The sequence below is a fragment of the Tauraco erythrolophus genome, chromosome 5 (genome assembly GCF_009769465.1).
Source record: "Tauraco erythrolophus isolate bTauEry1 chromosome 5, bTauEry1.pri, whole genome shotgun sequence".
Lineage (NCBI taxonomy): Eukaryota > Metazoa > Chordata > Aves > Musophagiformes > Musophagidae > Tauraco > Tauraco erythrolophus.
Genome location: NC_141469.1, coordinates 20,629,927 through 20,644,349, shown reverse-complemented (window position 1 = coordinate 20,644,349; position 14,423 = coordinate 20,629,927). Strand labels below are relative to the sequence as shown.

The 14,423-nt window shown below is 64.5% G+C and overlaps 1 protein-coding gene across 1 annotated transcript; it reads left to right on the top strand.

Annotated features, from left to right (window-relative positions):
- Window positions 1-5,421: 5,421 nt before the first annotated feature.
- Window positions 5,422-11,371, top strand: LOC147528691 (M-phase inducer phosphatase 2-like). The gene is made up of 16 exons (XM_086612012.1): window positions 5,422-5,540; window positions 5,685-5,929; window positions 6,589-6,640; window positions 7,719-7,760; window positions 7,990-8,026; window positions 8,154-8,231; window positions 8,309-8,428; window positions 8,639-8,761; window positions 8,896-8,973; window positions 9,187-9,363; window positions 9,483-9,578; window positions 9,894-9,956; window positions 10,058-10,156; window positions 10,414-10,547; window positions 10,663-10,774; window positions 11,034-11,371. Exons 1-16 carry the CDS (start codon window positions 5,422-5,424, stop codon window positions 11,172-11,174), a joined length of 1,716 nt encoding a protein of 571 aa, XP_086468138.1. The 3' UTR covers window positions 11,175-11,371.
- The last annotated feature ends 3,052 nt before the right edge of the window (window positions 11,372-14,423 follow it).

The window sequence follows — 14,423 nt, the reverse complement described above, 5'->3', positions numbered from 1 at the left end:
GCAGCCTCCCCCGGGCCGCGCCGCGTCCCGCCGCCATGGCAACGCCACCGCGGGGCATGCTGGGAGCGTGCGCCGGGCCGGCGTCTGGCAACGGGCGGCGGGGGTCAAGGAGGGGAATGGGGGCTCTGAGCGAGGGAGGGGGGTCTGGGGGGCCTGAGCAGTGGGGATCTGGGGGCTCTGAATAAGGTGGGGGGTCTGGGGGGTCCTGGGGAAGGAGGACCTGGAGGGCCTGGGTGAGGGACGGGGGTCTGGAGGACCTGAGGAATGAGGGCCTGGGTGGGCTCTGAACAAGGGCTGGGGTCCTGGGCAATGGGGGGCTGGGGGGGCTCTGAATAAACTTAAGGGTCTGGGGAGTCCTGGGGAAGGAGGACCTGGAGGACCTGGGTGAGGGAGGGTCTGGGTGGCCTGAGCAGGGGGGACCTGGAGGGGATCTGAACAAGGGCTAGGGTCCTGGGCAAGGAGTATCTGGGGGGTTCTGAGCAACATGGCGGGGTCTAGGGAGTGGAAGACCAGGGTGGAGGAGCCTGCAGGCAGTGGGGGGGCTCAGGACCACGGTGAAGGGAGTCCTGAGCAATGGGGAGGCCCTGGGGGTGCTGAGATCGCAGAAAGGGGGTCGCTGATCAAGGGAAGTGGCTCTGGGGGGCAGGACCAGGTCAAGGAGGACCCTGAGCAGGGCAGGGGTCCCTGCTCCAGAAAGTGCAGTGAGGAGGGTCCCAAGATGGTCCCATGGTGGACCCCACTGTGGCGGGCAGCTCCAGCTCCGGGTCCTCCTGGACTCAGCTTAAGGTTCTGCAGTTGGCAATGGGCGCCCTGAGCCTGTGCCCAAGGGCTGCCATTCCCTCCTGAGGGCAGCTGCTGGGGGGGCACTTCCCAGGGGGGGACACCATAGCTGGGACAGACATCTTAGCTAGGACGGACATAGAACCATAGAGTCACAGAACATCTCGAGTTGGGAGGGACCCATAAAGATCAAGTCTGACCTCCCGCTCCTCGCAGGACCACCTAAAACTAAACTAATGACTAAAACTAAATCATATGACTAAGAGCATTGTCCGGACACTCCTTGAACGCTGACAGACGGTGCCGTGGGAGCAAGGCACTTCCCTGGGGAGCCCGTTCCAACGACCAACCACCTGCTTGGTGAAGGACCTTTTACTAACACCTTAGCTGGGATGGACATCACAGCTGGGACTGACATTTTATCTGGGATGGACACCATAGCTGAGATGGACATCTCAGCTGGGATGGACATCTTAGCTGGGACAGACACTTCTCCCAAATTCCATTGGCAGAGCCATCTCTCCCTGGCACAGGGGTACCAGGGGAACCAGCCACATTTGTGGGTGTGTGGCGAGGGCTCCCTGAGATGCTGGCTCTGTGGTCACCCTGGCAGTAACCCATGAGCCTGGCTCCCTTCCAGGCAGCCGGGCTGCAGCCTCCCACCGGGCGAAGCTGAGCAGAGGAGGTGACTGAAAGCACGGCACGAACCCAGCCGGGAAGTGCAGCGCTGGTGCTGCGGCTCGAGCATCCCACGGGGCTGCTCCACTGCCTGGGCACATGGGAACGGGCAGATTACAGTGCTGCAGACAGCGATACTGGGGCTGAGCGAGTTGCTGGGGACACTGATAAGCCCCGTCCGTGGCTCGGTCCCCAGTGAGATGGGATGGAGACAGCGTGGGGATGGCTCCCACCGATGGGGTGGTTTATCTGCCCCTGCCGCCTGCTTGGTCTCTGCTGCTCCCTTGCCACAGCAGGGCCGGACCCGGGAGCCATGGCTCTGCTGCCAGCAGCCCTGTAGCATGCGTTCCTCAGTTTCCCCACCCCGTCCCTCTTCTGGCCACAGCAGCTGTGAAAGGCACAGCCGATGGGGTTTCACTCCCAGTTTGCTTCTTGCTGCAGATAAAAGCATTCTGAAAGGGTTTATTTTTGACCAAACCAGGACCAAATTCAGTGTGTTGAAGCAGGACGAGGCAGGGTTCATGGCAGCAGCTGGTGTCCCTGGGCCCCGAGCTGCAGGAGCGGGTGGCAGCCGCAGCCTCCCAGAAAGCAGCAAAACAGGAAGGGGGGAACGGAGACGCCCCTTTGCCCCCCCGCAGCTTCCGCCCACCGCTGCCACCGAGGATGCTTCAGGGTGGGGGTGTTCCCTCCAGGAGCCCCTTCCGAAACTGCAGCCTCACCCAAAGCCTCTGCCACGGGGCCCAGCTGTGCTGGCAGAGCCACGTCCCATGCCACCACCACTGCCACCATCCTCCTCCTCCTCCCCTCGTGCTCCTCCAGTTCACCGATGTCTGAAGTCTCGAAAACCTTGAAAATCTCTCAAATCTCATATTTTGGCACTAAGGTGCCCCGGAGACCCCACACGCCCCGTAGCCTAGGAGGTGGGCGACCCCTCATCGCCGCTAGCACTGTTGTTCAGCTGCAGTTCCCACCACATTTCTGAGCTGTGGCCAGTGGCTTCGCCACGCCCGCGGTAGCACTAGCCACGTCAGTGTGTGGACTGCCCACAGCTGCTGCGCCGGACCCCAGGACGCTCCATCCCTCAAGCACAGTGCACCGTTGGGGAGGGAGCCAGACGCTGGTACCCTCCTCGTACATCCCCTGCCATCATGTCACGCCGCACTGCGCCACGCCACGCCATGCCACTCGTGGGGCCGAGGCCAACCCTGCCCCACCAATCCCCTGGGGCCAGTGCTGAGGAGCCAGCACCGACACAAGGCTCCTGCTTCCCGCTTCCCTGCACCATCCCATTGCTGGTGCCAGCAGAGGGGTCCTGCCGCGGCTGCTGCGTGCACGGCAGCGTGGCCCCGCCACGAGTAACCAGCCACGACTATAAGGAATTTGGAAAAACCACGCTGTCTGGGTGTGCTCTGCCGGGAAAGACTCTTGGGGAAGAAAACCGATTTCTGTGGCCGGGCAAAAGCTTCCATGGATGATGTTGGTGATTTTGGTGCAAATTCCTGCCCAGGACAGCCGGCTGGGAGGGAAGCCAGAGGGAAAGGGGATATGTGGAGTTATTTCCTGAAGGGGGGAGGGGGGCACGCCCCCCACATGGGGGTCCCACACTGGGGCAGCCCGGGCTGGGCAAGGGGCTCGGGGAGGCAGTGGGACACGCACAGCTGCCCAGTGGGGTGGGACGCCATGGGGCTGCGGGGAGCTCAGGGGGGGCCCTCCCCTGCATCCCACCATGGAGAGGAGTGGATGGGGCTTGTGTGGGTCCTGCTGCGGGCCAGGGGCTCTGCCCCCCCAGGAGCCTCCATTCCCCTCTCCTGTTTGCAGCCCCTCCCCAAAGTCCCCTGTTTGGGGGCTGGGGCGGAGGGAATCTGAGCGTGTGACCCCTTCCGCGATAGCAAATCTGCAGGGCCCCATGAGCCTCCTCGTGTGCAGTTGCAGCTGGGCTGGCCCCCTTCCCTCCTCAAGACCCCCAGCACGGGCTCAGGGCAGCCACTGAAGCTGGGCCGTCCCCTGGCCCCTGACCGCCAGCCCAGCCTCGTGTGGCTGGAAGCAATTATCGCCCTTGGTGGCCACAGAGAGTGTCCTGCAGCTGCCCAGGAGTGCTGCGGAGGCTGGGGAGCCCCCCCCAGGGCCGCCTGTCCTCCTCCCTGGAGCACCCAGGGTGCTGCCGCCCTGCTCCCCACTCCCCGGGGACCCCCAACCCACAGCAGCACCCAGCCCCGCTGTGCTGGGGTGTACTGGGACCTGCCTGGCGTTCCCGGGAGAGGACACAAGATCCCCACGGCTTGCGTGGGCTCTGGGACAGCAGGATCTGGCCACTATGGGGGTGTCTTAGGAGCCGGTGGGGACAGTCGGGAGCGCTGCCCCCTCTCCTGCCCCTGCTCCAGCTGGGGAGGGTGTCTCCCCCATCGGCCACCCTCTCCTCCTTTCTTTTCCCCTCTGAAAGGAAAGAATGGGGCTGGGGACAATGGGCGACAGGCCTGGACGGCCGCCCAGGCTGTAGCCGCCCTGCACATTCCTGGGCTGTTCGCTGTCAGAAAGCCCCTGCTGGGCTGGAGACCCCCACCCTGGGCAGACAGACGGGACGGAGGTCTGTGTCTGGGCTGGGGGGGGACCAGGATGGGGGACAGGGCACTGGGTTTGGGTTTCAGGCAGCACCGTGGCCCGGTGGCACATGGCACATGGCTTTGGCACTGGTGGGGGTCTGAGCTGGGAGGAGTGTGGGGGGGACCTCAAGGAACAGTGGGGTGAGGGGCAGCGTAGGAGGCTGTGGGAAGGAGCATTTTGACTTTTTCCCGGGGGCTGGGGTGAGTAGCGTGGCCCTGGACTGGATGCGGAGGGGGTGGTGGTGTGCAGCGTGGGCCCCTGCCCTTCCCAACGTGAGGCTGGCCCCCAGTGTGACCCTGCACCCCCAGCACCTGCCACCCGCTCTGGGCCCAGGAGCTGGCACATGGCTGAGGAATGGGGATGGGGGGGTGCAGGAGGGGCCCATGTCCAGACACTGGGACCCCCCCAGGGCCGCACTGTCACCCACACACCCATGTCCGCCCTTGCACACTCACCGTGCACCCTCCCTAGATGTGCACTCCACCATGCAGCCTCCCAGCCACGTGCACCCCCAGCCATGCACCGCTCCATGTCCCCCAGCCGGGCACCCTTCTGTGCTCCCCACCTCCAGCCATACCCCCACTCTCGTGCCCCCCGGCCATGCACCTCTCCACGTCCCCCAGCCATGTCCACTCCATGCCCCCAGCCACTCACCCCCCCCACATTTAACACTCCGGCTCATGCCCCTCACCTAATTTGAGTAATGTGCCCCCACCTGGCTGTGCATCTCCCTCTGGCTGTGCCCCTCCCCCCCGTGCCTTGCCCCCACTTTGGGCTGTGACCCCCAGCCATGTCCCCGCACTTGGACCTGTCTCCCTCCACGTCCACCCCCCCGGCCATGCCTCACTCCGTATGTTGTCCCCCCAGCTGTGCACCCCCGCCCCGTGCTTTGCCCCCACTTTGGGCTGTGCCGCCCAGCCAAGACCCCTCCCAGATGTGTCTCTCCCCCAGGTCCCCCCCCACCCCCGGCCACACCTCCCCCTGTATGTCCCCCCCACGGACGTGCCTCCCCCCTTGCCCCCCCACTCGGGGGCCGTACGCCGCCGCCACGGCCCCGCCCCCGCCCCCTGCCGCGCCCCCGGCCATGCCCCACCCACCGCCGCGCGTGGCCGGTGGCCCCGCCCCGCGGGCCGGTCCGGGCCACCCCATTGGCTCCCGCCGCGCCGCTCCCCTGTTATTTTCGAATATAAATAGGGCCGGTGGGAGGCGCGCGCCCGGGCGCGATCGTCCAACCGCACACCGGAGCGGCCCCGGTGGCGGACACAGCGCCGCTCCGCTCGGGGAGGGAACGCGCGTAGAGATCCGGACAGCTCTGTATTTTATTGGTTTTAGCTGGTCTTTAAGCTGATTTGCCGCACCCGCATGGCGGTGCGGAGCGGCCTCGGCCGCCGGGGGCTGCCCGGGCTGGCGGCGGGGTGGGGGGGGATGTCCCCGGTCACCACGCTGGCGCTGGACATGGACAACCTGGCGGGGCTGGGCAGGTGAGCAGGACTGGTGGGGGGGTTTGGAGGCTGTCCCGCGCATGGCTCTTGCTGCCGGGCACGGGGCACACTGGTAGCCCCATGTGGGGCTCCGAGCAGCCAGTACTAAGCCCGGTGGTGGCACTCTGCCATGGAGGGATTAAGACGTTTTGGGACCCCCCTGCAGCTGCTCCTGCCTTCCTCCTTCAGGAAGGGGGTGAATGGCATCCCGGGTGCCGGGGGGTCCCCTGGGGCTGACTCCCCACCTTGCCCTGCCTGCAGCCACTGGGACACCCCGAAGCGGCGGGTCGCTGGGCTCTCCTTCCAGAGCCAGTGGTCTCGGCTGTCCCAAGAGTCAGTGGCCTCGGACTCCTCCCGGGACTCTGTCTCCTCCGAATCCTCGGATGTGGGTGAGTGATGGGTGCTGCTGTGCCTGCCCCCCGCCTCCAGTGGGACGTGCGGAGGGAGCTGTGACATTGCGGGGAGGGGGTTCTCATGGCAGTCGGGTGGAGGGTATCTGGGGAGGGGGCCTGGGCGAGTGGCTGGAGAGGCGGAGAGGGGGCTGGGGGCTTTGTGGGGTGCACATGGGAGCTGGGCCCCGCTCTGAGTCACTCCTGCTGGGTGCTCAGCCCATGCCTGCTTCAAACTGGGACTTTCTTCCCAGTGCTTCTGACTGCGGCCTCTTCCCTATGGGGGACAATGGGCAAGAGCCCCCAGCCCCACTCCCCAGGGGGCTTGGCTGTGGACCACCCCAGCAGGTTCCTGGCTCAGGGTGACATGGGGCATCCTGGCCGGGATGGGTGCTGCCAGGGTCAGTGCTATCCCCCATGCCATGTTGAGGGGCTGGATGAGGGCCCCCCATGAGCACACAGTGGGTACTGCTGGCGGTGGCCCCCTCCCCTGCGCTGCCTGGAGCAGTGGGGAAGCACAGCTGGGACACGGGGGGCTTCTCTGCCTGGCCCCATCCTGCAAAGCACCCCGCGGGAGCAATGCTGGCAGGACATGGCTTGGACCCCAATGGGGTCTGATTTCCCCCTCCCGGTGCTACTCCTGCCCCTTGTTGCTGCAGGAGTGGGGCTGGAATCCCCCACGCAGGAGGACCCTGCGGCGCTGGAGGAAGTGTGAGTACCCTGTATTCCCCCTGGGGGGTCCCCCCCTCACCCTCCCATGGGCAGTGGGGGACTGCCTGCAGTGCCCCCTCTCAGCTTGTGCTTCCAGCTGTGGCCCCCGCAATTTAATTTTTGGGGAGGGGTGAGAAACCACCCTGCACTGGGGAGAAGTGGGGATGTTGGTGCTGGTGCTTGGCATGGTCCCCGTGAGGGCGGGGGGGTCTGGCAGCGGGGTGCAGGCAGGAAGCCCGCACGGTGCTGCTGCGCCACGGTTGGGCCAAATCCTCTTCCGGGCTGCGCTGGCGGGGCTGACTGGCTGCCGGCTCGCTGCCTTGCCATGCAGTGGGGCAACGGTGCTGAGCACCCCCTGCCTCCCTGGGGAGCCTTGGGGTGCTGTTGCAGCAGCCCATGGAGGAGGGTGCAGGGTTCAGCTGAGAGCAAAGCTCTGCAGCGTGGCCCTGTGCAGAGGTGAGGGGCTCTGCCTGCCCCCCTGCCACTGGATTATGGCACCCGAGCCCCCACTATGCTGGTGCCGTGTCAGTGGCGTTGCCCACCCCCATACCCAGCCCTGGCCATTGGCTGAGCCTGGCCCCACCAGATGTGCTGGGTGAATGAGTAACTGGGGGCAGATGGTGGGGCTGGGGCAGCCAGATGTGCGTGGAATGTGCCAGTCCCCGTCCCGCCATGGCGTGCTGCCGGTGTGGCCATATGGCTGCTGGCCAGCAGTCCCAGCACCCCCGCCGTGGGCAGATTTACATACAGGCGGAGAGCGGGTGATGCTGTTGCTGGCTTTGTCTGGGTGCAGAGTGAGGTCAGCCGGGTGCCCCAGACCACCCCGGTGTGCTGCCCACCCCCCAGCCCTGGACTGGGGTCCCCAGCCTAAAACCAGCAGTGTCCAGATGGGGCTTGAACCCGTTGTGGGGCTCAAAGCCCTGGTTGCTTCGGTGCTCCTACCTCAGGGGGCTGCTGGCCCCTGCGTGGGGTGGGGGCACTGTAAGGGCTGGGGCTGCCCATACCCAGGGCTCCTGGGCAGCCAGGGCTGGGGTGCAGGGCTCGATCGCCCCTAACCCTGGCTCACCTCTCTCTGCAGCTTCGAGAAAGTGATCCTGGAGTCTGGGAGAGCTCCCAAAGAGTAAGTGAACGGGCTTCTGTCCCTGCGCCCCTCCCACAGTCCAGATCAGGCCATCAGTGTTGCTTTGTGCCTGGAGGAGCTGCTTCCCCAGGGTCCTTTGGGGGCTGCGACAGCTCCAGGGAGGTCTCACCCCAGTGTGAGGGGACTGGGGGGGCTGTGCCAGCCCCCATGGGATGCCATTGGGCCAGGGGCAGCCTCTCTCATTCAATCCTTTCCCTGCTTCTTGCAGCAATAAGCTCCTTGCCCAGAGGATCCACTCGCTGTCGGTAAGTCCCAGGGGCTCCGCAGGGCTGAGTGGAGGGAGGCTGCATCCTGCTGAGCTGGGAGGAGGAGGATGGAGGTCAGGAGGGCAGGGGCTGTGCAGCACCGCTCACTTCATGGCCTGCCCTGCAGACCCTGGGTGCCAGCCCGGTCCTGAAGAGCATCTCCCACTCCTGGGAGTTCAATGGCTGCAGGGAGACCAAGGACAAGGTGAGGGGGGCAGTGAGGCTGCGGGGGAGCTGGGGAAGGGGCAGGGGGATGCTGACGCTGTGCCCCCATCACGGCAGGAGGGGTTTGTCTTCAAGAAGCCGCAGAGGCCAGACCAGCGCAGCCAGCTGCCCACCGGCAATGGGGCTGCACGGAGGGAGCCCTTCACCCGGAGACTCAGCTCTGTGCCTGCCCTGCTGGTGAGAGGGGCTGGGGAGCTCTGGGGGAGCACTGGAGGTGGGGGCGGTGGCGGCTGCTGCTGTTGGGCGGGGACCTGCTGCTCTATATTCCGCGTTTGCCCTGGAGACCCGTGGATGTGGGAACTGGGGGGGTGTGGGGACACTCTGTCTCTGAAGGGGGCTGGCCTGAGGCTGGCTCCACTGCTGAGCCGTGGGCCATGTCCTCCCCAGTTTGACACCCCTGAGAAGGAAAATGTCCCCGAGGGCGAGAGCCCTGTCAAACAAGGAGCACTGGTGCAGTATGAGGAGGAGGATGATGGCTTTATGGAGATCCTGGATGAGGAGGAGATGAAGGTAGGGATGGTTCCTCCACCTGCGGGGTTGGGTGGACCCATCCCTGCCCAGGGGGGTGGGAAGCAGCCAATGGGACTTATCTCCTTCACACTCTCCTCTGCCTCTCCCCCATCTCCCTCCCGCTGCTGTTGCAGCAGAGCGATACCAACATGCCGCAGGGGATGGAGAACCTGCTGACTGCGCCGCTGGTGAGGAAGAAGGAGGCAGAGCTGGTACGTCGGAGCCTTAGGGGGTGGATGGAGCCCCAGGCTCCTCCCTGGGGTCTCCGGGGGGGTCTGGGGTTGAGGGTCCCTGGTGAAGGGGCTGGTTGGTGAGCAGCCCCAGCCCCTGGGCATTGTGCAGCCACCAGACCGGGACCCTTGTCCCCTCGTGGTGGTGGGGGATGCCAGACCCCTGGGCAACAACACGGGCTCTCCGCCACACAGTGTGCCGCCAAGCGCAGCAAGTGCCGGCAGCTCTTCCGCTCGCCCTCGATGCCCAGCAGCGTCGTCAGGCCCATCCTGAAGCGGATAGACCGGCCCCTGGACCAGGACACCCCTGTCAAAACCAAGCGGCGGAGGAGCGGGGCTGGTACCCCTGGCGAGGAGGTGGTGGCGGAGCCGGTGAGTGGTGGGGAAGTCTTCAGGGTGAGGTGTCCTTGCTGTGGTCCAGCTCATCCCCGCCCTGGCTCTGCTGGGACTGCCGCTAACACCTTGGAGGTGCTTCTGGTTTGTCTCCACAGAAAGTGCGTCTGCAGCGCTCCAAGTCCTTCTGCCACGAGGACATCGAGAACCTGCTGGACAATGATGACCAGGACCTCATCGGGGACTTCTCCAAGGTGGGGCCACGGTGGTGCTGGAGGCCTGGGTGTGCTGTGCCAGGGCAGAAGCCCAAACCCTGCTGGCGGCCCAGGCTTGGGGGGAGGGGGGGAAGGGGCTTGGGAGGGTGAGAGGGCTTGGGGGCAGGACTGTCCAGCCTGCAGACCTCGTGGCACATGTAGAGTCTGATCAGTGCCCCTCTGCTGCCAGTGCCGTGCCACGGCCATGGCTTCCTTGGGGGAGCAGCCCTTGGGGTCGGGGGGAGTGGGTGACAGCCCCTGCCCTGGGAGATGGCCCTGGGATGGATCCTGACCCAGTACCCACCTCTCCTCCAGGCTTACCTCCTGCAGACGGTACAGGGCAAGCACCAGGACCTGAAGTACATTTCCCCGGAAATGGTAAGGGAGCAGCAGCCTCTCCTCGAACCCTGCCATGGGGCTGCCTGCCTGCCCCCCCCACCTACCACATCCCACTCCTCGGTGACGGGCTCCCCCCACAGATGGTGGCAGTGCTGACGGGGCAGTTCAGCAGCCTCATCGAGAGCTGCGTGATTGTGGACTGCAGGTACCCCTATGAGTACGAGGGAGGCCACATCAAGGTGAGCACTGTTGCTGTGCCCCTTGGGGCTTGGGGACAGGGTGGGGACCTCCTGCATGGTGGGGGAAACTCAAACCCATCAAACCTCAGAGGGGCTGAGCCCCTCCAAAGGTGCTGAGCCCCACTGGAAGGAGGAAGGGTGATGGTGCCCCAGTAGATGGGTTGATGCTGGTGGGGGAGGCTGGGGACAGCCTACTGAGGACCCCCAGATTAAATGGGAGGCAGCGGGGGATGAACGTGCCTCCTCTTCCTTCCCAGGGTGCCATCAACCTGCCGATGGAGCAGGATGTGGAGGAGTACCTGCTGAAGAAGCCCATCGTACCTTTCGATGCCAGCAAGAGGGTGATTGTCATCTTCCACTGCGAGTTCTCCTCTGAGAGAGGGCCCAGGATGTGAGTGGAGGGGTGTGGGTGGGCACTGGGGTTCACCGGACCCCTGGGCATGGCCAGATACTGGCTTGGTGACAATCCCTGTGACAGCCCCTTCTCATCACCTTCTGTCCCACAGGTGCCGGTTCGTCAGGGAGAAGGACCGAGCCTGTAATGAGTACCCCCACCTCCACTACCCCGAGCTCTACATTTTGAAGGGGGGGTACCGGGAGTTCTTCCCTCAGTACCAGGTGAGCCCCCGCCTTTGCCCTCTGTGTGGGCAGGGAGTCCCTGGCAAGAGAGCAAGGGTTGGGGATAGGGGGCGAAACACAGTCTTCCCTCCCCAAACTGCCCGCAGGGGGCAAGGAGGGGTCTAGCTCTGAGCATCCTCCATGAGGATGGCACCTGGAGGGGCAGGGGACCATGCTATGGCATCCTGAGGTTGCCGGCTTTGGCCGTGGGGGGGCTGGGGGCTGCACTGCGGGTGCTGATGGGGCCGTGGGTGCCCAGACACACTGTGAGCCCCAGGACTATCGCCCCATGCACCATGAGGACTTCAAGGAGGACCTGCGCAAGTTCCGCCTGAAGAGCCGCACCTGGGCGGGCGAGCGTAGCAAGAGAGAGCTCTACAGCCGCCTCAAGGACTTCTGATGGCTCTGGGGGACCCCTGCAGTCCCCCTGTCCACCCCTCCTGGGGCTGCCATCAGGCAATATCTCCCAGCCCAAAACCTGGCCGTCCCCAGCCCCCTCCTCTGCTGGGTGCCCTGCATGGCATCGCTGACCCCAGCAGCAGGGTGGGGGACAATGGTTGTGGTTTTGCCCCCAAGGCTTTTAGGGTTTTGCCCCAAATGCTGGCTGGGGGCTCTAGCGGGGGTGGGGGGTTGGAACGAAGTGGGAGCAGGGGAGGGTATGTCTGGGACCTCTTCATTCAGACCAGGCCCATAAGTCACTGCCAGGTTCAACCTTCCTCTGGGGTGGAGGGGTGAGGAGGGCAGAACTGTGGTGGGTGCCAGCTGCTACCCCCAGTTCTCCCCTCCCCTGCTGGGACTGGGGCTCAGGGGGTGTGGGGCAGACCCCCAGGCCACTGCTCCAGCCCCTTCCCCTTGCACCCTGGGCCAGGGGAGGTTGTGCCAGCCCTGGGAAAGCCATGGGCCTGCAGCACTTCCCCTGCCAATCCCTGGGGAGTCACCTCGCTGGGCAGACCAGGCCCTCTTTGGGGCTGGGAGTCCCCCAGTAGGGCTGCAAGCCCCCAGTGGGGCTTAATGGCAGAACTATTGCAGAAAAGCACTTAAACCTTCTTTGCAGCTGGCAGGTGCTACTTGACCCCAGCCCTGGTCCTTCTCTGCTGGCAGGGGCAGAGAGGGGTAGGTGCCTGGGCTGGGGGTGGGCATCTTGTGGGTGCCCTTTGTTGTAATAGTCACTGACTGCCTGGGTTTGTTGGGGTTTTTGTTGTTGGTTTGTCTTTTGCCCCCCCCCCCCCCGTCTTATTTAAGGTAGTTTATTATCTTCTTCTAAGCCAGCTGTGGTTAACTTCAGGGGGCAGGAGGGGTTTCACTCCCACCCTGGAGCTGGTCAGGAGTTGGGCTGTGGTGCCCATGGGTAAAGCACTGTGAGCTGGGAAGGGTGGGAAGCAGTTCCTGGGTGGGAGCTGCTGCTATCGGGCTGTATGTGTCTTGTTTGTTTTTGTGTCTTTTCTATGTTCCTGGTTAATAAACCCTTCAGGAGGGAGAACAAACCTGTAGCCCTCGCCTGTGACTGCGCTGCACAGCAAAGGGGGCTGTGGGGGGTGGGTGCCCTCTGATCTCCACCTGCCACTGCCCCCCCTGCCTGGCATAGCACTGGATCTGGCTGGGCTGGAGGGGTGCGGTGGCTTGGGGAGAGGGGAACAGCTGCTTCCAGGGGAGAGGGGATGGTGGGGCTGGAGGCTGCCCCTGGGGAAGGGTGGTTGGCTGGGGGCAAATGCTGACCTGTTTAAGGCTGTCCCTGTGCAGCGGGATGGCAGCAGAATGGCTCCAGCTGGGACAGGGGCTGGTCTGGACCCTGAGCAGGCAGCATGGTGGGGAGGGGGACAGCGCTGCCCCACTCCTGCAAGGCCACCCCACAGCCATGGTGGTGCCCGCAGGGCCGGGGGGGGACACAGGGGGCTGGGGGTTATGGCTGGGACCCCTGGGGTCATACACAGGGCAGGAGGAGGTATGGGGCTGGAGGGGTGCCTCAGGGTGCTCCTGCGTCCCCGGGCCCTCTACCCCACCCCCCGGGGCGATCCTGCGCCCCCCAGGCTCTGTTTCCTGTGCCACCACATCCCCCCTGCTACCCCTCCCAGCCCGCACTTCCTTCCTGGGCCCCGCCTACCAGCCCTGTCCGCCAATCAGTGCTCCGCCTACGTAGCTTTGACCAATCACGACCCGGTACTCTCAAGCGCAGTGGGTGGGCGCCAAGCTCCCCGCCCTCTCCTGTTGCTCACCAATCCCCGCCACCGCTCTTTTCCACATCAACCAGCCGCTGCCTTCGACATGCTCTGCTGACCAATGGCAACCGGCGGAGGGGCGGGCCGACTCCGCCCCCGCGCCCCCCATGTGACAGGGCGGCGGGCCGGGGTCGCGGAGGTGGTGCCATGGCGCGCGCCTTTTACCGCCGGACGCCACCCCCTGCTGCGTGCTGTACGCGCGCACGTTCGGGACCCCGCAGCCCCCGAGGGGTCCGCCCGGCAGTGCCTCTGCCGCAAAGAGCAGCTTCTGGCCGTGGCCAGGAACTCTCCCCCTACGGGCCCCCTTCCTGGGGATACTGGGGCCCGGTGGGACCCCAGGACCGTGAGTCCCTCCCCCTCCCCACGACACCCAGGGTTGTGGCGCCCCCTCCTTTCTCCCTGGGATCCCTACAGACATGAGACCCCCGTTTCGGGGGCGGGGCGGGGGGTCCTGAGCTTTGCATGACCCCGAGGGCGCTGACACTCCCTGTCTGTGGGTTTCTCCTTTCCTGCGGGGTCTCTGGGCTCCGTGCGACCCCCAGAGCTGGGGGACAGGGCTCGGCAGGACCACGGCCCCAGGAGTCCCGCCGAGCCCTGTCCCCCCCACAAGTCTTAACGTGAGGGTCCCCCCCCCTTTCTCTCCCAGGCGAGTGGCATCCAAGTGACTGCTGCTTCAGTCGTCCTTGGGGCACCCGTCCTCCCCCAAACTACACCAGCTCCAGGACGAACCGCTATCGCTGCAAGACACCCTGGGGGGACAGTTCTCACTAGCCCTTGGCCCTCTAGTGAACACGCAAGAAAACGGGGACTCTGGGCTCTGCCCTTTCCTTAGTCATCTAAAGCAACATTCACTTTCTCATTCATGTAAAGGCCCTGCTCTGAATTCTGAAACATGCAGTGATTCCTCCCAAACCAAAGGTGCTAGGAGGGAAAATCTTGGCTGGTTCTCACTAGCCCTTTGCCATATAGTGAATGAACCAAGAGAATTGGAACTCTGGCCTCTGCCCTTTCCTTAGTCACCTAAAGCAACATTCGCTTTCTCATTGGCGCAAGAGCTCGGCTCTGAATTCTTAAACGTCCAGTGATTCCTTCCACACCAGAGGTGCCAGGAGGGAAAATCTTGGCTGGTTCTCACTGGCCCTTTGCCATCTAGTGAATGCACCAAGAGAACTGGGGCTCTGGCCTATGCTTTTTCCTTAGTCATCTAAAGAAACATTCACTTTCTCATTCTCGCAAAATCCCGACTCCGAATTCACAGAATCACAGAATGTCAGGGATTGGAAGGGACCTCAAAGGATCATCTAGTCCAGTCCGCCTGCTGGAGCAGGATCACCTAGATCAGATCACACAAGTACGTGTCCAGGCGGGTTTTAAACATCTCCAGAGAAGGAGACTCCACAACCTCTCTGGGCAGCCTGTTCCAGTGTTCTTTT